This window comes from Podarcis tiliguerta (assembly GCF_965153285.1).
Source record: "Podarcis tiliguerta genome assembly, chromosome: 3".
Lineage (NCBI taxonomy): Eukaryota > Metazoa > Chordata > Lepidosauria > Squamata > Lacertidae > Podarcis > Podarcis tiliguerta.
In genome coordinates, this window is record NC_139536.1 from 49,274,951 (window position 1) to 49,299,176 (window position 24,226).

The 24,226-nt window shown below is 42.0% G+C and overlaps 1 protein-coding gene and 1 long non-coding RNA gene across 5 annotated transcripts in view; one reads left to right on the forward strand and one right to left on the reverse strand.

The window, feature by feature from the left end:
* The window catches only part of RPS6KA2 (ribosomal protein S6 kinase A2), a 183,039-nt gene extending 162,744 nt beyond the window's left edge, over positions 1 to 20,295 (forward strand). For all 4 annotated transcript variants that reach the window (XM_083434092.1, XM_083434094.1, XM_083434095.1 and 1 more), the window contains 9 exons: positions 1,956 to 2,086; positions 3,803 to 3,928; positions 6,325 to 6,414; positions 7,931 to 8,089; positions 8,736 to 8,897; positions 11,616 to 11,692; positions 12,789 to 12,906; positions 14,318 to 14,455; positions 15,161 to 20,295. In XM_083434092.1, the coding sequence (XP_083290218.1) occupies positions 1,956 to 2,086; positions 3,803 to 3,928; positions 6,325 to 6,414; positions 7,931 to 8,089; positions 8,736 to 8,897; positions 11,616 to 11,692; positions 12,789 to 12,906; positions 14,318 to 14,455; positions 15,161 to 15,286 (1,127 nt within the window). In that variant the 3' untranslated portion in view covers positions 15,287 to 20,295. The remainder of the gene's footprint in view (positions 1 to 1,955; positions 2,087 to 3,802; positions 3,929 to 6,324; positions 6,415 to 7,930; positions 8,090 to 8,735; positions 8,898 to 11,615; positions 11,693 to 12,788; positions 12,907 to 14,317; positions 14,456 to 15,160) is intronic.
* On the reverse strand, positions 245 to 24,218 carry LOC310674695. The gene is made up of 5 exons (XR_014509702.1): positions 24,083 to 24,218; positions 19,996 to 20,542; positions 3,875 to 3,956; positions 1,945 to 2,098; positions 245 to 1,013 (listed from the first exon to the last, which is right to left on the reverse strand). It is a non-coding gene; the product is annotated as an uncharacterized lncRNA (long non-coding RNA).
* Positions 24,219 to 24,226: the final 8 nt, after the last annotated feature.

Sequence of the window (24,226 nt, forward strand, 5' to 3'; positions counted from 1 at the left end):
ATTTTTTTATTCCATATATAGAAACTAAAACAATTCCATATTTAAAAAGAATCCCATATACAAACAATTTAAAACAAGTACATATGCAAAAATCAGTTTCAAATCCAGTACATATACAACATGGGATAGGGCTGGTAGTCTTGTAGGATCTTAATGCAAACCTTGAAATTTAATGCTGACATATAATGTCTAGCTATATTTTAAAAGTAGCCTTCCTCCCCCTTCTTAATCCACTTAATTTACTTAGTTCTCTGTAACTAAAATTTTCTGGCTTTTCCAAGAGCCCAAGAATCAGTTATACAGGTACATTGTTCTCCCACAGGTGTCTCCCGCATTATCTATGCTATAACACCACAGCTTCCTATGGCAACTAGACTACACATCGCTGGAAATATTAGAGCTCTAAGCAAAACCTAATAAAACACCAGCCTTTTTCCCCCTTCCAGATTTGCAGCAAGGCAAGGGGTGCAGATGAGTGAGAGAGTGTTATGCTTTGACCCACCCTATTCATATCTTCTGTTTCCTCCCTGCATAAGATTCTGACATATAGTAATAGCACCTCAGAAATTGCTCCTTTCTGTCCCAAGCTAAAACCAAATTAGCTCATTCACTGCAGAGTTCTCAAGTTGCTGTAGTCAGTCATCGCTCTTATAACCTGAGGCAATTTTTCAGTTATAGAGATCAAGTTAGTGTGAGCTTTTGCATTTCTCTGGCAGTGTGGTTGCTGCTGCAACAATGTTCCTTTCTGTGCCTCTAGCATTTTGTGAAATGACCAGATTACATGGAAGGAGTCCATACTGTGATATTTTTCCCACACCAGTTCGGCTCTATAAAATCTGGAGTAATACTAGCATGGACAGAAACTGTAGTGTGGACAAGAATTTCCAACACATCTGCATCTATTCAGAAATCCAGGGAAACAGAAGTCTTCAGGTGATTGGATGACAAAGGCTAGGTTCATGTTACCGGATTAAAATGCAGCTCCGTTCTTTTCCCCCCAATTCAGTTGGAAGCTGATTTAGGGAGAAACACATCAGAATGTACTATTTCCTTTAAAAATGACAGGAAAGGTGTGGCTTTTGATTAACATCATGTGTACACTGCTTCCCAAACCAGCAGTGGGAGCTCACAGGATGAAGAGTAAACAAGAGTGTACACACAGCCACAAACTGCCATCCTTCAGCCTGGCTAACTGACTGCCTAAATAACTGGCTGCTTGGTCATCATTTTTCACCTTTAGTTTGTGTCCACACTGGTGCAAATCAACAGATTAGCTAAGGCTTCCTCCAGATGTTTTGAGACTACAGTTCCCATCATCCCTGACCACTGGTCCTGCTAGCTAGGGATCATGGGAGTTGTAGGCAAAAAACATCTGGAGGGCCGAGTTTGAGAAAGCCTGGATTAGCTGGTTATCAATTGTGTACTGTTATGGTGCAAACCAGTTCTGCAATCTGCACAGCAGAAAGAAGAAAAAAGAAAATTGTTCAATAACCAATGTTCTAGCATCTAAAGCTTAAAGGAGAGTTACTGGCATGGGCTCATCTTGCAATATGCTGCTCCCAATTCTAAAAGTAATTTTGTACCTCGGCTCCTTGGCCCACCATCCACTATGTTCACGCTGCCACTCCTGAAAGTACAGAGACAGCTTTATGTTTATGTAAAGGTGGACTGGGAAGAGTTTGCATGCACAGGCAGAGTGAGGCAGCTGCCCCAGGTAGGAGATGCTCACAGGTGAGGAGCAGACAGAGCTGTGTGTGTCACACATTTAGTCCTGCATCCTCTAAGGTAGCCTGCTGTCAGCTGGGTCAACTTTTTAATCTGGAGTTGTTTCTTTACAGCATTGGTAGGACCTGCATTGTAGCACTCTTAATTTCCTGAAGGAAATATTGTACTCTCTTTGTATTGGCTTTGGAATCCCCAATCGTCCCTTGAATCAAATCTCACCTCCTCTGCAGATTCCCCAGGCGTCCCTCCAAGTGCCAACGCTCATAATCTCTTCAGGGGATTCAGCTTCGTTGCATCCAACTTGGTGCAGGAGCCTCCACAGCAAGATGTCCACAAAATCACAGTTCACCCCATTGTCCAGGTAAGGATGCATCTGGTGAAAGTGTGTGTCTGTGTGTATGGTCACTGGAGGCTGATGGCAATCTGCCATATTTGCAAATATCCATGGTGAACACAGTTGCCCCTTACGAATGTTAGACACAAGCCCAAAGCCCAATATTTTTCACAGACTGGACATTAGTGTTAGGCCTGTTCCTTAGTATTGTATACATTTTCCTGATTGTGATAGTCCTGTTGACAGAAATCATGATGCAAGTTGAAATCATAACGTGATACTTAAATACAGTCCCAAGAAGCTTGCAGTACTAGGTTTTTATTTTTAGTCACTGGGTGCTAGACTTCTACCTGAAATGCTGTGGTGCTTGCCTGCCTTCAGTGTGATGTTTTTGCATGTATGCAATATATAATGCCACTTTCATTAGCCAAATTTGGTAGAATTATTAAACACCAGAAAAATGGCAGGCAATGTTTATATGGAAGGAGAACTTGCATATTGCAAGGACCCCTGAGAAGCTCAGTGCTTCTCTTTCATGTTCTGCACAGAGACCTATTGGATGCCCCTGCAGGCAAGCCTCTCAGCATCAAGAATGACAAGTAGACAAAGCAGCAGTGTCTTCAAGTGTTTTGTGCCATAGGATTAAAGGGCAGCAATTCACTTATAGAAGAGAAAGGAAGAAAGAAAGATTTCAAGGGTGCTTTGTGGAAAGAACAAACTGGTTTCCTCCAGCCATCAAAAATTAAGCCCACTCCTATATACTCCTATATACAGCTCTCAAAAAGCCCCCTGTTATCATAGAATCATAGAATCATAGAGTTGGAAGAGACCACAAGGGTCATCGAGTCCAACCCCCTGCCAAGCAGGAAACACCATCAGAGCACTCCTGACATATGGTTGTCAAGCCTCTGCTTAAAGACCTCCAAAGAAGGAGACTCCACCACACTCCTTGGCAGCAAATTCCACTGTCGAACAGCTCTTACTGTCAGGAAGTTCTTCCTAATGTTTAGGTGGAATCTTCTTTCTTGTAGTTTGGATCCATTGCTCCGTGTCCGCTTCTCTGGAGCAGCAGAAAACAACCTTTCTCCCTCCTCTATGTGACATCCTTTTATATATTTGAACATGGCTATCATATCACCCCTTAACCTCCTCTTCTCCAGGCTAAACATGCCCAGCTCCCTTAGCCGATCCTCATAAGGCATTGTTTCCAGGCCTTTGACCATTTTGGTTGCCCTCCTCTGTACACGTTCTACTTCAAACCACAATAAACAGATAAACCCATAATTAGAAAAAAGTTTAAAAGCATTGAAAACCTGGCAGAACAAAAATGTCTTCATTGCTTTCCTAAAGGACAAGAGGGAAGGGGCTAGTCTAATCTCTCTTGTGAGGGAGTTCCACAATTAAGGCACTACCACCAAAAAGTCCCAAACGAATTGCACCTGCTTTGGGAGAGGATCACAGTGCAGAGCCACCAACTTAAGAACTTAAGGGTTAAGAACTTAATTCGTTCCAGAGGTCCGTTCTTAACCTGAAACGGTTCTTAACCTGAGGCGCGCTTTCGCTAATGGGGTCTCCTGCTGGCGCTCGATTTCCAGTTTTAACTGGACTGGCATAAATTAAGACCTGAGTTCTGCTGAGGCTGTGAGGAACAATTGTCTTTTAGTTTTCAGCTCTGTTTGGTCTTCTGTTGGATACTGCCATAAGACCTGCCTTCTTATGCTATCGTTTTGTTTTCCTCTATAGCAGTTACATGGGAACAATATTCACTTTACAGATGGTTATGAAATCAAGGAGGACATTGGTGTTGGTTCTTACTCAGTATGCAAGAGGTGTGTACACAAATCCACAGAAGCAGAGTTTGCCGTGAAGGTAAGACATTACCTTGTCATGCTGTCATCTGCAGAATTTTAATGGTTTGAGGCAAGAAGAAGAAATTTATTATAAACAATTGATCATATACACATTTGGAGCTTGCACACTCATTCTCAGGGAAACTTTATCCATTCACTGTTAGCAGAATCATTTGCAAAGCAGCAATGATGTAACAACCAGCAAATAATATTACATCTTCAAACATGTACATACTGGGTTTTCAGTTCCTGTATGTCTTTGTATTTCTTGTGCTTGTGAATTTGTATCTTTTTTTCTTTTCTTGTAGCTGAGTCTTCTCAGCTAGTGTCTTCTAGAGCCAGTGTGGTGTAGTGGTTAAGAGCGATGGAACTGGGTTCGCGTCTCCGCTCCTCCACATGCAGCTGCTGGGTGACCTTGGGCCAGTCACAATTCTTTGAAGTCTCTCAGCCCCACTCACCTCACAGAGTGTTTGTTGTGGGGGAGGAAGGGAAAGGAGAATGTTAGCCGCTTTGAGACTCCTTCGTGATAAAGAGGGATATTAAATCCAGACTCTTCTTCTTCTTCCTTCTACCACTGCTATATTTTGTTGATTCAGAGGTGGGAAACTTGCATAGCACTGAAAGCCTCAGTTGAAATATATCATGGAAAGCCACAACTAATTTGCATTTGCATGCATCTAAGGCTGTTTGCATATTGTTTTCTCTACGTATTTTATTTGGTATTATTCAGTAGTATTTAATGGACCACTTGCTGTGGTATAAACCTGCCAAGGTCTTTAACTTTAAGCACAGAGATGCTGCTTATCAGGCTTTTCCTCACAGTGGAATTGCTCTCTATCCCCTTGATCATTTTGGTCCCCCTATTCTGAACCTTTTCCAACTCTATAATATCCTTTCTGAGATGAGGTGACCAGAACTACTGCACACAGTATTCCAAAAGTGGTCTCACCATAGATTTGTATAATGGCATTATGATATATTGCACCATCTAGGATCCAAGTTTATCATAAGAGTTAATTTAGCCCAACTGATAGATGCTTTGTGAATTGCTTAATTAAAGGGATTAATGTTCAAATGCCCAGAGCAGTACAATTGAAGGCTTGTGTTATGAATGCTGAGTCAATGAATAGTGGAAGCGACTGAACCAATAGTGCCTGCAGATATTATGGCACATTCTGTACTAATGGCCACGCTGCTCAATGTGTGTTTGTGTGTGTGTGTGTTTCTCCTTTATCTCTTTCCAAAATAGTGATTATTCCAATGTTATGGAAAAGTTAATCCTAGCACGAATGAATTGCTGAAGCTAATCAAGCTTAATTGCGCAAAAAAAGAAAAGATCCCCTAGAAACAGTTAAAATCATAATACCTCTCATCTGAGGGGGGAAATAGAAATATGCCATGTTCTTTTAAAATAATGCTAGCAATACCGTAGTAATTTTCTTGCAACAGTGGTAATTTGGCATCAGAAAAAACAACAAAAACAGATTAAAAACCACACAAAGACTTGTTTTTAGGAGAGGTATTTAAATTGAACCCCATGTATTTCATAGCAGCAAAGACCTCCAGTATTTTTACTCAGTATTAATATTACAGATTAATTAATTTTGGACAAAACTGCCACTTTAAAATTCCTGCATTGTATGGCTGTTAATGCTCTTCCCACCCTTGGACTTTATATTTATATGACACATAGTTAGTGGATCTGCTCTTTCTTAGAGAGTGACTTGAATATGAAATGACGCACAAAATTTACAAATGAATTCTTTATACCCCCCCCTCAAAATGCATTTCACTGTAGATAGTATCTTGCATCCCACAAATATACCCTACAAATACAGGGCTAGATCCCAAAGGGCCTTGTCACAATCTAGGCACTTCTACTCCTACAACAGACTCCACCATAATTTCTCCCCTCCATTTGCAGCCCCAGTACCCTATCCCATACCAATTGGGTGGAGGGTGGGGTATATAGTGGGGAAATCTTGCTTCAGGAATGGAGTTCAATTTGTGGTTTATTGGAAGCCAACCATTGTATCCTAACACATGTTGTACCAAATAGAATAGTTTAAGCAACGTAACCCGCCACCTCTTTCTCTATGTTTCACCTGTACAATTGACATCTATTTGTTATTAGTAGCTACGAAGGTTTCCTCCCCCCTTTACGATTTGCTGTTTATTTATTCCGCTTAACCAATTAGTTGATGCATCTCAATGAGTCCGTGGCAGCCTTGTAACCAAAGAGGTTAATCCAAGGCTCAGTTACTGCTAATTGAAATTTTAGTGTGCTGATGCACAGTATGTCTCCATTTCTTTGAAGCTCTTCTTTTGAGTAAACACACAAAGGAGTCTTATGAATGTTAGCTACACCTTCACTTGAATACAACACCTAATTACCATTGAATCCTTTTCTTCTAGATCATTGATAAAAGCAAAAGGGACCCCTCTGAAGAAATTGAGATTCTTCTGAGATATGGACAGCACCCAAACATCATCACTCTTAAAGATGTAAGTGGTCTCTCAAGTCACCACTGATCCACAGAAAAATATGAAAAGTTGGTTGTAGACAGTGGTGTGAAGCCAATTCCAGCTACATTTTGTGCATGTATGACTCAGTGGAGATTTGAGTTTGGTTAAATGTATTCATGTTACTTGTAGGAAAACAACTTTTTTTTACTGGTGACTCAGTTGCACTAGATTCCAGGGGAGAGGCCATAAAGTAAAGGTTTAAATAAATAAAATCAGGAACTCTGAGATGCAAGGACTTTGATGTTCACATGGAGCTTCTAGGTGGTTTGAAAATAACCAAAACCACAACGGTCAAACTAGACAATCAGCAATGTGTCGTCGAGATTTCTGACTGCACTTAGTTACTACTATCTTGCAAACATCAACATGGTAGGTTCCTGAGGAGTTTAAAGAAGAAACAAGTGGCTTCTTCACCAATGTGCAATAGGCAGAAGCAGAATGGTCTATGTGCTTTGGAGGCTACTTCTGCTACTGTTTCCCACCAAGTTATTCACGTATATTTATATCTCCAAACGATGGAGGGGATATGCAGCATCTTTCCAGCAAGCAGGAAGGGGCAGGGAAACCATTCTATACAACCATCAGTCAGGTAGAGCCTAGAACTGGGCACTAGTTCTCTCTTTAAATTATCCACCCAACATATTGCCATTGGGAGTATGTATTGTGATTATTATACATGGGATTGGCTTATGTACTTCCTTTCGTAAAAAAAAAAAAAGGTTTTTCCCCCATCTTTTTTTTTTCAGAGGCTAATGTGCTTTAAGAGACATGGTTGGCTCTGTGGGTTAAACCACAGAGCCTAGGGCTTGCCAATCAGAAGGTTGGCAGTTCGAATCCCCTCAATGGGGTGAGCTCCCATTGCTCGGTCCCTGCTCCTGCCAACCTCGCAGTTCGAAAGCATGCAGTGCAAGTACATAAATAGGTACCGCTCCGACGGAAAGGTAAACGCCGTTTCAGTGTGCTGCTCTGGTTCACCAGAAGCAGCTTAGTCATGCTGGCCACATGACCCGGAAGCTGTACGCCAGCTCCCTTGGCCAGTAAAGCGAGATGAGCGCCGCAACCCCAGAGTCGTCCACGACTGGACCTTATGGTCAGGGGTCCCTTTACCTTTACCTTTAATGTGCTTTATAGTGTTGCTGTTTTCTCCTGTTACAATCAGCACTTTAATTCTATTTTTTCACTATGGATTTATGCATGTTATGATGATGATTATTTATTTATTTAAAAATGCTGCCATTGGGAGGTTGGGTTTTAGGAGGACCCTCTCTAAACACCACCGCCAAGGATCAAGTGAAAGAGGAATCTCCTCCATCTACTGTTTCCTATTCAGCTACTTTAGCTTCCATTATCTTCTGGTAAAACCTTGTGCTGGAAGATTAAGACAGTGCCCACATTACACTTACATCCTTAAGAAGGAAGGGCAATAAATGAAATAAATAAATGGATGGATGGAGAATTTTGAATCACACACCAGATTGCTTCTCTGCACGTATAGGTCTATGATGATGGGAAATATGTATACCTTGTGATGGAGCTGATGCGAGGAGGGGAACTCTTAGATCGAATACTTCGGCAGAAGTGCTTCTCAGAACGAGAGGCCAGTGCTGTCCTTTGCACCATTACCAAGACAGTCAACTATTTGCATTCCCAGGGAGTAAGTACAATTTCTTCTGCTTTCTAAAAATGTTATCTTTATTTTATTTCTTATTTGGGCATTACCCAAAATGTGCATAAACTTGTAAGTTACTAATTTACTATTGAAGAACACGCCTGTATAATAAGGAATGCCATATCAAAGATATCACACTTGGATAGTATCTTCCATACCAAAGAGCTAATCCTTATTACTTTCCTTAAACCCAAAGGGTATAATAGACTTTATCATAAACATTTATATCTGGACTTGCCTCACTATTTTATATGGGGGTGAGGGCATATATTTAACCCTATGGGAAGAGGAGGCAGACAACATAGCCAATCTGAAATAAAATGGCCCTGTGCGTGTTCTAGGTGAATACTATTTAGTGAAAATTTGTAACATTTCAGAAGACCAGAGGTAAATAGAAAAGAATTATCAAATTTATTTGGTTTACGACTAAAATGCAATTCTATGTACATTATCATTTGGTAAATGTCAGCATTAGCAAGGCATGACACCAAATGCCAAAACAAACTTCAAATGGTAAATCTTGAGAATTTCCAGCGGCCAACACAAGCCAAATTTGACAACAGCTTGTTGCAACATTGCATCATTGCAACAGCTACTTCACTTTATATAACAGTTTTACCTTTCTTTGCAGGTTGTTCACCGAGATCTGAAACCTAGTAATATTCTTTACATGGATGAGTCAGGTAACCCCGACTCCATCAGGATCTGTGATTTTGGATTTGCCAAGCAACTGAGAGCTGAGAATGGCCTGTTAATGACACCATGTTATACAGCCAATTTTGTAGCACCTGAGGTACATAGCAGAGCGATCCCTGTTCCAGCAACTGTAACATCATATCCCATATTTACATCATGGTTGGAGAGGCAAAACAGCTTTAGATTGGCCTCTCAGTTGCTTTTGATACTATAGTCCATGCCAGTTTCCTTGAGCGTCATATTTTCTGATGGTTTTATTGCTTTTTGCCTGATTTGTCTCAGAAGGTGACATGTGAAAAGGCAAGCTCAAACCCATGGGAGTCTGCATGTGGCATTCCACAGGACTCAGGGCTCTTGCCTTGCAAGGATGTGGTGGGGAGCGGTGTAAATCGGCTGGATGAAGGTTCAGGGTGCAAAAAACGGTTAGAGGAAGAGTTAGACGCCTTGTCCCCTTTTGCTCTTTGTAAGAAATGCCACAGCAGTTTTGGCAAGCAGCTTTTGAAACATTTTCTTCTCTAATATCCTGAAGTTCACCTCCAACTTCGCTCTGATCCCAGACTCCCTTGCCACTGAAACATTTGTCCAATTAAATTGAATGTTAGGAAAGCAGCCAGAGGGAATGGCAAAGGCGAAATAACATGTCTGCTTACATTAGTCTTCTCTGTTTTACTTGGAACCCATTGATTTTCTTTTAGTAGACGGCAATGTAATAATTACAGCATGAACTATCGTGGATTGTTAAGGATGTCTGAGAGGAGGAATTGGCCTGCCATCTAGTGGGAACAAATGCAGGAAAACAAACCATGAATCACAAAGGCTGTTAATCTCATGTCAGTGTGTAAATTATTTTATTATCCAGTTTTCATCCCAGCCTAGGTGGGCTTTATGTGTGGTCTTATAGACTGCTGGGGAAGAAATTACAGATCTAGTGCCAGGTAGCATTCACCATACTTTTTAGGTTTTTGCCCAGCATAGGGAGAATTTTGTGTGTAATAATCAAACATGCAGCTACATGCTGTGCTGTATTTTCAGTCTCAAAGTCTCATTTGATAATAACCATTCTAGCTTACATGATTAAGACTCCCACAGGCAGTTTTATGCTATCAGTATATAATAAAAGCCAAAACCATACTATTGCTTTGTTTCAAAATCCATAGCGACTTTACATGTTGTCATAGCAATTTATTTCTGAAACATTAAAGGCATTTCTGATCAATGAAACTAATTCTTGAAAAACAGTATTTCATCATCAACTGTTAAAAGTAATTTTCTGCATAATGTTATAGTTGGTTACATGTTGAAAATTTGATTTGTTTGGAACAAATATAGGAATGAACAACTGCGTCAGTGGCACAACAAGACACACACATTCATCATGTGTGACAGTTAGGGATGGAAGGATCTGTCAGTTTTTGTTCTCTCAGTTTCTCATTTTTCCAATAATAAATTCAATTTCCCACATTATTTCAGCAACTTACAATTTATTTTTATTCTTTTAAAAACAAACCTCATGAAAATTATTCAGCAAATTCTCTTAATAACTCCATGTTTGTTTGCAGTTTTGACTAATGTACACATATTTGCAAACAATTTCTCCTAATAGAATGCATTTTTAATGTTATTTGAATGCTATTTTTTCTAGTATATCCATTTTTATTCTCACTTCTCCCTAACATATGCATTTTGTAAGCGCTCAGTTGGATCGCTGCATCACAAAATTCAAATAAGTGTGAATTTGGAAGGATGACTATATTTCAGTTCTCATGTTGCTTTGGAAAGTGTGAATTTAATAAATTCAGCTTTAAATGTGAACTGAATTGAACTTCTCAATGAAGCCTCATGACAGTGCACACATACATAACATATATGCTTATTTTGTATGGTAGCGATAACAGTTCTGTAAGAATAAAGCCATGTGTGAAACAGATTTAAATAAGCTTCTGGGAAGATGCCATGCTCTAAATGCTATGGATCCTTTGTTTATGATCAACTGATCAAAATTTGGTGTTGCAAGGGACAAATCTATTCTCTGAATAGTGGTCTGGAAGTGGGGCAGGTTTTGTTTGTTTGTTTGTTTTGCACAAATCAGCCACCCAACGGCACCATCAAACACTAAGGCCCAAGTGATAAAATAAAAAGAAGCATGTAGCCTTAAATTGTGCAATTGTTCTATCACTTTTGAAAACCTAATTCTTATTCCTATGGGCAAAAGCAACCATTCATTGAATATACTGCTACAGTCTTCAGGGCTGCATTCTTCAGGTGGAGACCCTAGTTCTCTGCTATGAGTTGGCCATCACTGGCATCAGTTTTCTCTCTCCTTTGGTATATTTTCTGCCTTTTCAGGATGCAGGAGTCAAGAATACATAGTGGAAAAAACCAGACTGTGTAATGAAATACAGTCGTACCTCTTTCTGTTCTGGAAGTCCGTTTGACTTCTAAAACATTCAGAAACCAAAGTGCGGCTTCTGGTTGGCTGCAGGAGGCTCCTGCAGCCAATCAGAAGCCGCAGAAGCCGCATCAGACGTTCGGGTTCCAAAGAACATTCGCAAACCGGAACACTCACTTCCGGGTTTGCGGCGTTCAGGAGCCAAAACGTACGTCTCGCAAGGCGTTCAGGATCCAAGGTACGACTGTAGTTCATTTCCTCAACTTGCATTGTTAGGTCTCCTTGTACAATTATTTCCCTGTCCAAGGTGACCACTCTTTCCAACAAGTTCAAGCAGATGTGAACAAGCCACTATCATAAATTTCTTGGCAGTTCCAAAAAGAGTTTTATAACCTCGTTCTTCTACTTCTGTTCTCCTTTCCACAGGTCCTGAAGCGACAAGGCTATGATGCAGCCTGTGATATCTGGAGCTTAGGGATTCTGTTGTACACCATGTTAGCAGGGTAGGTGCAAGGCCTTCCTAGTATCTTTGCACAAGCTGGAAGTCTTCCCCATGGCCTACTGCAGTGGCAGCAAAGTTTCCCCCCTGGAGGTAACCAGTGCCAAACATCACCCAAGGAGCTCGTTTTTCCCTGTTTATTGCAAATAACAACAATCAAAATTGGGGTTTTACACAGACAAAGTCTGCTGAACAAATGGGATGCCTTCCTTGTGAACAGCAATTGTATGAATGACTTTTTAAAAGTAAATTGCAAGCAACGGTGACCCAATCCAAATTGGGAGCTCAATCCAGAGCAGGGTTAAAGCACCTTGTACCCAACAACAGGGTCCCATGCTGAAACAGGGATCCCACACTGCCATTTACTTGTAAAAAGCAGTTCACACAATTGCTAATTGCATGACTAGCATCACCTCTATTTCAGCTCCTAAAATGAGGTCTTGTTCTGCTTTCTTTTTTGCTTTAAAAATAAGAGTTGACACTTTCCTAAGCCTCAGACCACATGCTAGACTACACATTCAGAGTACATTTCCCCCTCAAAGAATCCTGGGGACTGTAGCTTTTTAAGGTGCTGGGAACTGTAGCTCTGTAAGGGGTGTACCAATCCCAGCATTATTGAGGTGTGGGGGGATATGCTTTGAATATGCTTTTAAGGTATAGTGTGTATGCAGATTCACCCCCACCCCACCCCATTGTGCTAGATCTCAATTATTTGTCCTGCTAAGGGGTTAGCTCCTTACTACTTAGGTTTTTTTAAAAAAAAAAATTACCAAAACATTCTACATTTGCAAGGAAGATAAATAAAGGGGGGCATTTTGGGGGGAGGAACACCCTCCCCCCCCCCGGATGATGTTTTGTTATGACTGACACAGTTCAAAAGAGGTGTTGTACAGTTGTGTCCATGAAAATGAAGGGCCTCATCTCACAATTTTTGTTGTTACTTTAGTTAATTATGTTAATCATTTTCATCAATAATGCTGTTATTTCTTCAGTGGGTGAGGCCTGATTAAAAGTTTTATATAAGCCGAACCTATTATTATGCTCTGGTAACTCTGCATTGTGCAAACACCTCTTTAAAATACCCACTTGTGGCTCAACAGATTCACTCCTTTTGCAAATGGGCCAGATGATACCCCAGAGGAGATTCTCGCCAGAATTGGCAGTGGAAAGTATGCACTTACAGGAGGAAACTGGGATTCAATATCTGATGCTGCTAAGGTAAGCAGATAACATATTTTTAGGTTGGCCTTTCGGAACCTCTAAGGCTGTTTGTGGCTCAAAAATGTATCAAAATTGTTTTCAGACACATATTTCGAAAGAAAAGTTATTTAGAAATGTCTACTTTTTGTATTTGTTTTTAAAACCATAGATTAAACCAGAAACAGATAGCATGGACTTATGGGTGAATGAATGTGCAGCTAACCAGAAGTAGACTTATTCACCCATCCCAATCCTTAGTACATGAGAAAAGGAGACTGTTTTAACTGTCTTAGCACATTTAGCTGTTTTAGTACCGTAGCACATTATACGGACTCCTTGACAAGTGATCGACATCTGGTCCTATGACTAAAACTAGTACTTGATCGCAAGGGGTGCCAACTTTAGTAAAATATTGGGGGGGTGCAGGTAAGCTGCACCACGCATCATTGATCACATGATGTAGCCCATGCACAACATTTGAGTGGCAATGCCCATCAACTTTGGGGAGGCCTGGCTCCCTCAAGTATTTTAAGGGGGGGCAAAGGCACCTCAGCCCCCAGGAGTTGACTCCTATGTTCATCACCTAATATGCAGAATTGGGCTGTGAATTCATTGCAGCGCCTTCACATACCTTCTAAGGATAAGTTCAAAACTGTGCTTGAACACAGGGAAGGTGTTGCTCAAAGCCTCTTTTGCACAGTATCCTATCCATTGTGAAAATGGTGATTTGGAGTTTTAGGGCATTTCAATACAGTTGCTGTTTTTCTATCGGATTCAGTCACATACTGGCAAATTCAGGTTGCCTAATTACAGTAGGGTGGGAAGTCTTATGCTGAAAACCTGCTTCCCCAAAAGATTGGACTATTTGCAAAAAGGGAAGCAGTGGAAAGTGTGGAGTAACAGTTGCTTGACACAATGTCATTTAACCCTTCCAGAAACAAATCAGGATGAATCCCCAATAAGCTGATCATCTAGAAGCACTGTTAGTTGCAGGGAGTGAGTGCACTAACTGGCTAGGACCACTTCTGTGCATGTTGCATTCTGTGTTACAACCCAAATAAACTCACTAATCCTCTGTTCTACCTGCCTAAAAGTCAACACTGAGATTGCTGTTTTACATACACATTTCCAAGACAACATCCTAGAGAGTTGGCTAGATGTGGCAGTATGTCAGTAGACTGTGGCAGTATGTCTTTCCCTGCCCCACCTCATACCCCACTCCAGCAACCTACCGTGGAACTTTGTTTGCAGTGGCTACATTCAAGGGATGCGGGACCAGTTCTCAGATGATGAGTTCCTAGTGGCATTTTCCATTCCAGTATTCCATATTTTGAAACTACCACCATTACACAGGCTTAAAATAGAAATCCTCATGGGGAAAAGAAAACAAAATCACAAGTTTTCTTCTCCTCTAATTTCTTTTTAACAGGATATTGTGTCAAAGATGCTTCACGTAGACCCCCATCAGCGCTTGACAGCAGCCCTGGTTCTAAGGCACCCGTGGATAGTAAACGGGGAGTATCTATCCCAGAATCAGCTCAGCCGACAGGATGTTCACCTGGTAAAGGTAAGTCCACATGAAGCTGCTTTGTATTCTTGCATACAGAAAAGGAGAGTGATAGCCCTAGAGCAGTGTGGTCCAACATATGGCCCTCAACACCTTTTTGGGGTGGCCCTTGGCAACATTTGACGCCTCCCAGCCTTTAGGCTGCCTTCCCAAAGCTGGGTAAGCGAGGGACTATGCTTTGGGAAGGAGGCATGAGGCTCTGACAAGGACCTCCTGCCTCCTTCCCAAATCTTAGTCCCCATCTGTCAGTTAGTATAAAGGACTGGTAGAAGAGGAGTTGCACATACGCATGTATAGCTACATTTTTTTCCTGGGTGGGATTGGAAAGATCTAGTGGAAAGAGAAACCTTTTGAAATCCTCATTCTTCACCTATGTGTAGGCACGCACACATGAACCAACAAACATGTACTCCTTCTCCAATATGCACTTTTGTTTCATATGAACATAAGCAACCATGTGCATGATAATCCACAGTGTGATATATAAGTAATGACTCAGCTGAGTCCCACAGTCAAAACTAGCGGTTGAAGAATATAGGCTCCTGCTTCAGAAAGTAAGGAAGCAGTAATTGAGAGAAGCTCCCTTTGCTATAATGTCTTGATGCAGATACCCCATCTTCTTTAAATTGGGGGTGGGGAGTGGGACTAAAGAGTGAAAGCAGGCATTGTTCTTAAATCCGCATGGTCTCAATTTTTATTTTGCAGGGAGCAATGGCAGCTACCTACTTTGCTTTAAACCGAACACCTCAGGCACCAAGGCTGGAACCTGTATTGTCCTCCAACCTGGCCCAGCGGAGGGGGATGAAAAGACTGACCTCAACGAGGTTGTAGTGGTCCCAAAGAATGCCTGGTTTAAAAAGGGAAAACATGCGCCGCATGTTGCTCAGAGAGGCTGATCTGTATTGCTAATTTTGCAGGACTTTGGACTATTGGCACATAAATTGCTAAAATTAGCAGAACTCCAGCATAAGGCAAAGATATCCTTTGCTTTCCGATTCCTTTTGTTGCTTTTGTTTTTTAAGTTAATGCCAAGATCCTGAGTTAGCAGGTACTCAAAGATGCCATGTGCCAATTTTTCAACTGCTGTACTGCTTCTTATTTAAGTGTATACTGCTAAGATCCTATTCTCATTTTCTCCAAATGTTATTTTTGGGATCTTTTAGATGCTCTGTAAGACCACTTTTTGTACGCAATTTTCAGTAGAGAAACAAGTCGCTTTGGTTTTAGGGGTCAATTCTACCAGCATTTGTGTCATGGTGAATTGTCGCAGCTAGCAATTGATCCTGCTACCCATTATCAGCTGCAGCAGAGTTCATCTCCAAAGAGCTGAATGTGAAAGGAAGAGGCATGTGATGCTGTGAAATCAATGGCCTACTAAGAACGGTATTTAACATGAAGAAAGAAGAGCTGGCTGAATAGTGCTTGCTGTACTTCTCAAAAAGCACCCTTCATGTGTTTGGTCTGTACAGCAAATAATGCATGGGGGAGGGGAGAGATTGTGGTTGCACCCACTGATGCTGATAGCCACACATTCAAGGACCTCATTTGCTCTGGACATCCATTCTTATATTAATTAATTAATCAACTATCTATGCTTGGATAAACTGAGGGTATGGATCATGGATACAGGACCTTATGGCACCATAGGCCTATATGTGGAGGCTCTGTGCAAATAGAACTTTGAGTGTGTGGAGGTTTTGGTGGGGCAGTAGGCATGACCTAGTCTCCCTCTGTGTGGATGAATGAATGCAAGAATAGTGCTTTCTAAGTATGCTATGCTGGGTTACAAACTCTCCTACTTTTATCATGGAGATGGTGATCTTTTGTTTGCCTGTTCCATTTAAAATAATGGCTCATAATGCCACACAATTAGCTACATGACAAAATAACCTTACAAGCAGAAGCAAAAGAAACTGTCAGTGGAGAAATTTCAGTGAGAAAAAAATCTACAATATTTTTCTAACATCAGTGGAAACAGGCGTAACTGTGATGTTGGACTAACATTCCCTGACTGTCTTGGGTTGTGTTGTGCATAAAGTGATTGACAAGAATGGACACGTTACACCTCCCACTGACATCAGTGGCAAGTGCTATGTTGGTCAATTACTCTGGATTGCACTCATTGGCCACAACCCAAAACAGACTTAAGCATGTTTAAGCCCTTTGAAATATTGGGTTTAGCAGCTTTATGATTCTGAGTTGTATTGTGGCCATTATTTTAAGCACTTTACTTGACTTGCATTTTTATAATGGATTTTGCCACCTTTTAAAACTCTGCAGGAAATACCAGCATGCTACATTGTCTCTCGTTTCCTCGTGGGGGGGGGGGGAAGGAACGTGGAGACATAATATTGTATCCTATAAAGGTAAATGTAAAGGTACCCCTAACCGTTAGGTCTAGTCGCGGACGACTCTGGGGTTGCGTGCTCATCTTGCTCTATAGGCCGAGGGAGCTGCCGTTTGTCTGCAGACAGCTTCCAGGTCATATGGCCAGCATGACTAAGCCGCTTCCGGTGAACCAGAGCAGCACACGGAAACGCCGTCCTATAGATTACATCTATTTTGCTGAGTGGTGAAGCCGTACCAATACTAAACACAGCTTGGGAGATTGGTGTCAATTGTGCCTGCAGATGCAAGAGAACAGATTTGTTGCATTAGCTACTGTAATGTGCTCCTTAGGGTCTGTTTCTGTGTGACAAAACGTCATGTAATTTATTTTATTCTATTTTGTCCTCAATTTTTAAATTATATTTCATGTTTCATTTCTATGTGCTGCGCACACAGGACGGCAGCAGAGAAGCTGTTCTTGAAGTGTGACTTTTAGAATAAAACAATGCTGTGAAACTCCATAAAATGAAGGTTTTGGCTCAGGCTTGACAGGCGATAGGTGTATTGTAGATTTTTGAAATCTTGAACATGTGGACCTGTTTTTCTGTTGTGTTCACTTTTGCCCTTGCTTGCTCCTTTAAATAGAAGAGCCCAGTGCACCCAAAATCATCAAGAGCCCTGGCTATTTCCTAACAATCAGAGTGCAATTTCACTACTTCTTGAACTTACTGATATCATAACCCTACTCAACCAAGGGTATATTAGTCCAGTCCATAAGTGACTGTTGACTGTGTGTAAATATTGCCCTTTCTATCCATAGATACCACAGGAGATGTTGCATCCCACTTGTAGAGTCTGCATGGTGATGATTCACATCTATGGTGATAATGGCAGTAGAAGTATAAGTACTGTACAGTCATACTTCGGAAGTTGAATGGAATCCATTCCAGTAGTCCATTCGACTTCCAAAACATTTGGAAACCAAGGCACAGCTTCCGATTGTACCTTGGGATCCAAGGTACAACTGTAATGTGCATTATATGCAATGCACACATTTAGAAATAACTGAAATTGCATGTTGCTCCTTCACAGAATCATGGTGCTTGGGTGCTTTTTCCAAGTGGAATATATTATGTGCCACCGATTAATTTTGTAATACCTTGTACTCTCTCATCCCACTGGATTTAGAGCAGCATTGCATCTGATGTGCTTTTTCAGTCATTTCCAAATCTGTGTTTCATCTAATGCACTTCACTGGTACTCCAGTTGCCAGAAAAGGACAATAGCTTAATGGAAGAGCACATGCTTTGCATGCAAAAAGATGCCGGGTTCCTTCCCTGTCATTTCCAGGTAGGTCTGGAAAGGGCCCCTGTCTTTAACCCTGGAGAGCCACTGCCAGTCAATATTGACTTAAATGGACCCAGTCAGTGAGCTGATCCAGTATAAGGCAGCTTCCTATTTTCCAACTGCCATTGCTACCATATATCTGAATTAAGTTTCTCATGCAGGATAGCTCAGCCAGTAAAGCATAACATTCTTAATCTCAGGGTTGTGGGTTTGAGCCCCACGTTGGGCAAAGGATTCCTGCATTGCAGGGGGTTGGACTAGATGGCCCTCATGGTCTCTTCCAACTATACAATTCTGTGTTTCTAAGTATGTCTATGTTTCGCCTTGGAAAATGCCCTTGTAAACCCATGTGTGTGTGTATGAAGTGAGAATTGCATAGAACTGCTTGCGTCATTGCGTAACACCATGAGGCCACTTGCTATTTGGGGTGACTGAATCCCTCTGTTCTCAGGTGCTCAAACACACTAAAAAGTCTCCTAACGTTACAATTGTTTCAAGCACAGATATGGAGCTGTGGGTTTTGTCTTTGATTAATGCAGTTTGCTTCTTCCTCAGAATATAGACACACTGCAAATTCAGGCCTTTTCCTAATGAGAATGAAACAACCAGTGGCTTTCACTTGTCTTGCATATGTGCTGTTCAGGTGCAAATAATTGCTTGGCTTTGTAAAGATCACTGGTTGGGGCTAATGCAGGCCAAAACACCCAGAGACAGTGGTGTACTAGTCATCTGGAACCTGTGCAGAGACACCATCAGTATATTAATTCTCAGCAGTACTCCTGGTGCCACAGGGTTTCCAAGACCATGATGCACCTGGTTTAATAATAGACTCCCCAGCACCTTCTAGTTGCTAGTTGTTTGTATAGTGCAGCTGAAATAACCACAGAATCCGCAGCCTGCACCTCATGAGAGGGCAAACATACACACCACTCTGGGATCAGTGTCAAAGAAAGATAGACTAAGAGGAATGGTTGAGCCTTGTTTTGACAAAACCCTACACAGAAGAACTGTCATATCAGGAAGGCTGCCTTTTTGGTTCCCTCTCTAAAAGGCTGTTTGAAACCAAATGTTTGGTTTGCTCCCATGCTCTCTAATGCTGTTCATGAAATCATGAAAACAAACTGGTGGGAACACAGATCCAGTTCTTCAGAACATCTTCCCCTGAGGGTTTTGAAGAGCTGGTCAGGGATGAAAGGGTGCGTCATGATTCAGAGAAAGACTTTACCCAGGAAGACTAAAAAGCTGAAATCACTAAAGCTACTATAGTAGCTGTAGCAGGTGATCCAGAGGTTCTGCATGTTAGGCACATTACCTTTGCACTCTCCTGTTAAATAGACTTGTGCAATGCCTTAAAGATTGAACCCATCAAACAGGTGCAAAACCTGATCTGCAGGAAACGACTAGACATTTTATGAGTCTAAGGAACCTAAGTGAGGAACCTTTTTTTGTCAGAGGCCACATTTCCTCAGGGGAAATCTGTTGGGGACAATGTGCCAGGGGTGGGTAGGGGCAGAACCAAAAGTGGGCAGGGCATCCCATTTCTCTCTATCTTTGCCACCACCTTTTCCATTTTCCTCTTCCTTGCTCCACACATGAAGTTATGGAGCTGTAAACGGTTCATTTTGTGGTTTGTGGTTATGGAATAGCTTTTCTAGATAGCGGTGCAGTATTTTATTTACCAACTCCACCTCCATGTTTGTGAACTGTTTGGTTTGAAATGTCCATGCTTCAACGTTTCATGTTTGAAAGGGGCTGCAGTGTACAGACATTTATTATATGTACCAGAGTAACTTTTTTAAAAAACAAACTTGGTTTTATGAAGTGTAATATTTTTTATAGCACAATGATCATTTGGGACTTTGTACCTTGTTAGACACAATTGCATTTAGGGACGCTTCTTAATCCTGTTTTCTGTGTGCTGTGTCTACTGTTGCTGCTTCTACAGCTGCCGGCTTCAGCTGCTGGGTGAATGGTGTGAAGTTGTCCGAATTGGTCTTCAGAAGTCCACATGTCTATGTTGAAGGATGCTGGTAGAAAAAGTTAACTGTGGGTTCAAATGGGCAAGAGTTTACTGTGACAGGCTCCTGGGAAGGAACCTCAGTATTGGCCTTCATCTGTACATCTCTATTTATAATGAAATAAAAATAAAACCTATTGTACCTTAAGTTGTTGATCTGACTCTTTGTTAAATTGTAAGCACTGGTCATGTTTAGTGATTTGTACTGAAGTCCTTCAAGTATACTCTTTCATTTTTTTCTCATTCGGTCACATTTCCTTTCACTTTGAGTCACTCACTCTTTAGTAGCCCTAGGCCAATAGTGAATATCTCCATGCAAACATCTGATGTGGACGCAGATGCATAACCAGGTACCAGTGCACATAATGGATGTCTCGCTAGAAGCACATCTCCATCTGGAACCACAAGTTACATGTAAAACACACAACTACAGAAAGGCAGACAGTAGATGATCGAGTATCAGACTATCTCATAATGTAAAATATTGACACTTTTGAATCTCATGATCTTTGTGTTACAGAATGTACAACATTTGGATATAGGTATTTAAAACAAAAGAGCCCCTATTCACCAAGCCCACCAGTCATATCTACAGCATGTACTTAAAGCACATGACTGCACACAAAGAATTCAGGAAACTAGTTCTGTTAAGGGTAAACTATGGTTCCCATAATTCTTTGGGGGACATTGTGAATGTTCAAGTAGTAAAGGTAAAGGTAAGGGGACCCCTGACCATTAGGTCCAGTCGTGACCAACTCTGGAGTTGTGGCGCGCATCTCGCTTTATTGGCCGAGGGAGCTGGCGTACAGCTTCCGGGTCATGTGGGCAGCATGACTAAGCCGCTTCTGGCGAACCAGAGCAGTGCACGGAAACGCCGTTTGCCTTCCCGCAGGAGCAGTACCTATTTATCTACTTGCACTTTGATGTGCTTTCGAACTGCTAGGTTGGCAGGAGCAGGGACCGAGCAACGGGAGCTCACCCCGTCACGGGGATTCGAACCGCCGACCTTCTGATCAGCAAGTCCTAGGCTCTGTAGTTTAACCCACAGCGCCACCTGCGTCCCTCAAGTAGTATAAATGTGCTTTAAATGTATGGGGCAATATTCAATGGAATAATTGTGCTAGTGCAAAAATTACTGGTGCAATGGGACTTCCTTCCTCGCTTCCTGCTGTGTGTGCCCCACACCGTCCCCAAATTTCCTCCATATATGGAGATGTGAAGGTAAAAACTCTGACCCAGGCATAGGCAAACTCGACCCTCTAAATGTTTTGGGACTACAACTCCCATCATCCCTGACCACTGGTCCTGTTAGCTAGGGATGGTGGGACTTGTAGTCCCAAAACATCTGGAGGGCCGAGTTTGCCTATGCCTGCTCTGTCCATTCTGAAAAATCGGAGTGGTGAATCCTCTACCGTGCTGAGATCTGGGGACTGCAGGAAACTTCAAAACCTAGAAACTGTTCAGAATAAAGTTCTTAGGACCATTCTGAGAACACGTTTCTTAGAACCAAGTCTCCCAGAGCCATAGAAGCCAAGCTCAGTTCCTCTCTCATTGACTCCAATAATATAGGAAGATTTCTCCGCCTGGCACACTTTTCCTTTCCTCTCTCCTCCTGAGCTGGGGATGGTTTGGGTGCTGTTTTGGTCCTGTCCTGATGTAGCTGTTTGATGTGTTTGAAATGCATAGTGGGAGGTTAGTATACCATGTTTGTATCCTTCTCCCCATGCCACTCATGCCTCACCTATGACCAGGCCAGTGCAGAGCTTCTCTGAGGCCCAGGGTGGGAGACTTTTTAGAATAGTTATAAACTCAAAGCAAAAAGCAGCCAGTCTCTGGTGGGGCCCCCAGCCTGCTTAGCCCTCCAAGGCCTGGGGAAAGTGTACCCAGCTGCCCCCTCTTCCTGTGCACAGGCCTGCCTATGACTTCTATAGTACTCCATTTTCAGGGGTCTGCAGGGAGAACTTTACCGGGGAAGCATTAGCATAATGTGCGGAGGCACTTCTGCAGGAGTGGTTTCAGCAGCAGATAGAGCCTCCGCTTCAGAAGACTTCAAGAACTAGTGAATATAGGCTTGCACTGTCTATGGTGGAAGGATTTTACGGCTGACAGAAGCCCCGGATTGGTTCACAGCCTTCTGAAAAACTTGGCAGTTCACACTGTACTTGAGCAGCTGACACTTTCCCCTTGATCCCTGTTATTTTGGAAAGGACATTAGTGTTTACAGTGTTCAGGTCAGTCCTCCATCCAGCATACTCACTGTTTAATAATCGACCACTTATCGACCTAAATGGCCTTTTGTGTGTGTTTGTCGAGGAATTGGATCAAAGGTGATGATAATGAACAAATTAGGTGAAGGGTTATTTGTCTCTTTCACTCATATAGCCAAAGAAACTGCCCCTGTGGAGCTTGGGTATATTGAGCCCCAAATGGCATTTTGTGTGGAGGTGTTCTGATTCTTCTTTTAAAAGCCCCTTTTAGCAACAAGAAGCATTCAGAACTTCTCTTGAGGAGGAAGAGCTGCAGGGTATATAGAGAGATGAAGCAAGCTTAAACTAGTTCATAAAGAGTGCTGTTTATATCCATAGGTAGCAGGGAAACAGGCATTTCCGTTATCTCTTGCTTCTACCAAAGATAACATCAACCATCCAACTTGTTTGCCTGCTTTAGAAGAGGCTAAAAGTCATGTTAAAAGGCAGCATTCCCTGGGTTAAAAATAATCTTTTCTAGATAAAGACTCTCCTTGCACTTTTGAAATTGAAAGCTGCCGAGAGCCATCCGGTAGCTGTTTTAAATATACAGTAGGTAATATTCACTGTTAGTCATACTCAGAATAGACCCATTGTCCATTTATTTCAGTGGGTCTACTCTTGAGTATGACCTAGCTAGATATTTGTCAATGTGTTTTGATTTAAATGTGGAAGACCAGCAGTTCACGTCTACTTTTAAAGAACTGCAGGGGGGGATCCTGGCAACTAAAAAGAGGGGATCTAAAATAATTTATAACATTTGTACCCCACTCTTCAGCCAAACAGAATCTCAGAGTAGCTTACTTAGAATCAATTAAATAAGACAGCCCCTGCCTTTAGACTTACAATCTATCCCCCCCCCCCCCCAGTTATAAAGATGACATGTTTATCTACTGTACTTAAATTGAGTACCTATCTGTGTGTGTGTCTAATGAATTGAGACATAAACTAATGACAGCATAACTAAAACACTTCTGGCACAACAGAACACTGTGACGGAAACTAGAGCACACGGAAACGCCGTTTAGCTTCCCGCCACAGCAGTACCTATTTATGTACTTGCACTGATGTGTTTTCAAACTGCTAGGTTGGCAGGAGCTGGGACAGAGCAACAGGAGCTTACTCTTTTGTGGGGATTTGAACCACTGACCTTGTGATTGGCAAGCCCAAGAGGCTCAGTGGTTTAGACCATAGGGGCAACCGTCCCTTATAAGTAAGTACTCCGTGCTCTGGTCCATGGGGTCACGAAGAGTCAGACACGACTAAACAACAACAACCTAACTTCTCATATATATAAAGGACTAATCTGAAGTGGTGGTGCATAACTGAAAAACAGACCTTAGGGTTATGGTGTATAGATCAACAAAAGTGACCACAGTGAGTGCCAGTGGTGCAAATGGGGTAAAAAGTGAGATATCAATAAAAATAAAGATAATTATAAAAATAATATCCAACGCACCGGAGCACACTGTCCAAAAAGTAGTAGGGAGTGTTGTAATCCTGATCCTAAACTCCATTCTAAAAACAGTCTTATTAAACCCTGGCTGAGAATGCAGTGTCTTCACCCTTTGACAACACTTTTCAGCCTGCCTTGCCCTTGAAATAAGAGGAGGGGACCGCTCCCTTCACAGCTGATGGCCTCAATCCCAGGCACATCCGCCATAGTGAAAAGAAGAATAAGAAACAAACCCGCTCTGTGGCCTCATCAGCTCCTGCCATTCTTCTTGCCCTTGACAGGCCAACTGAAAGCCATGGTGGGAGGGGGGGGATGAACAGCACGCCGTGCCACCGCCCCTCGCCAATAGGAAGCAAGCAGACTCTCGCGCGCAACCA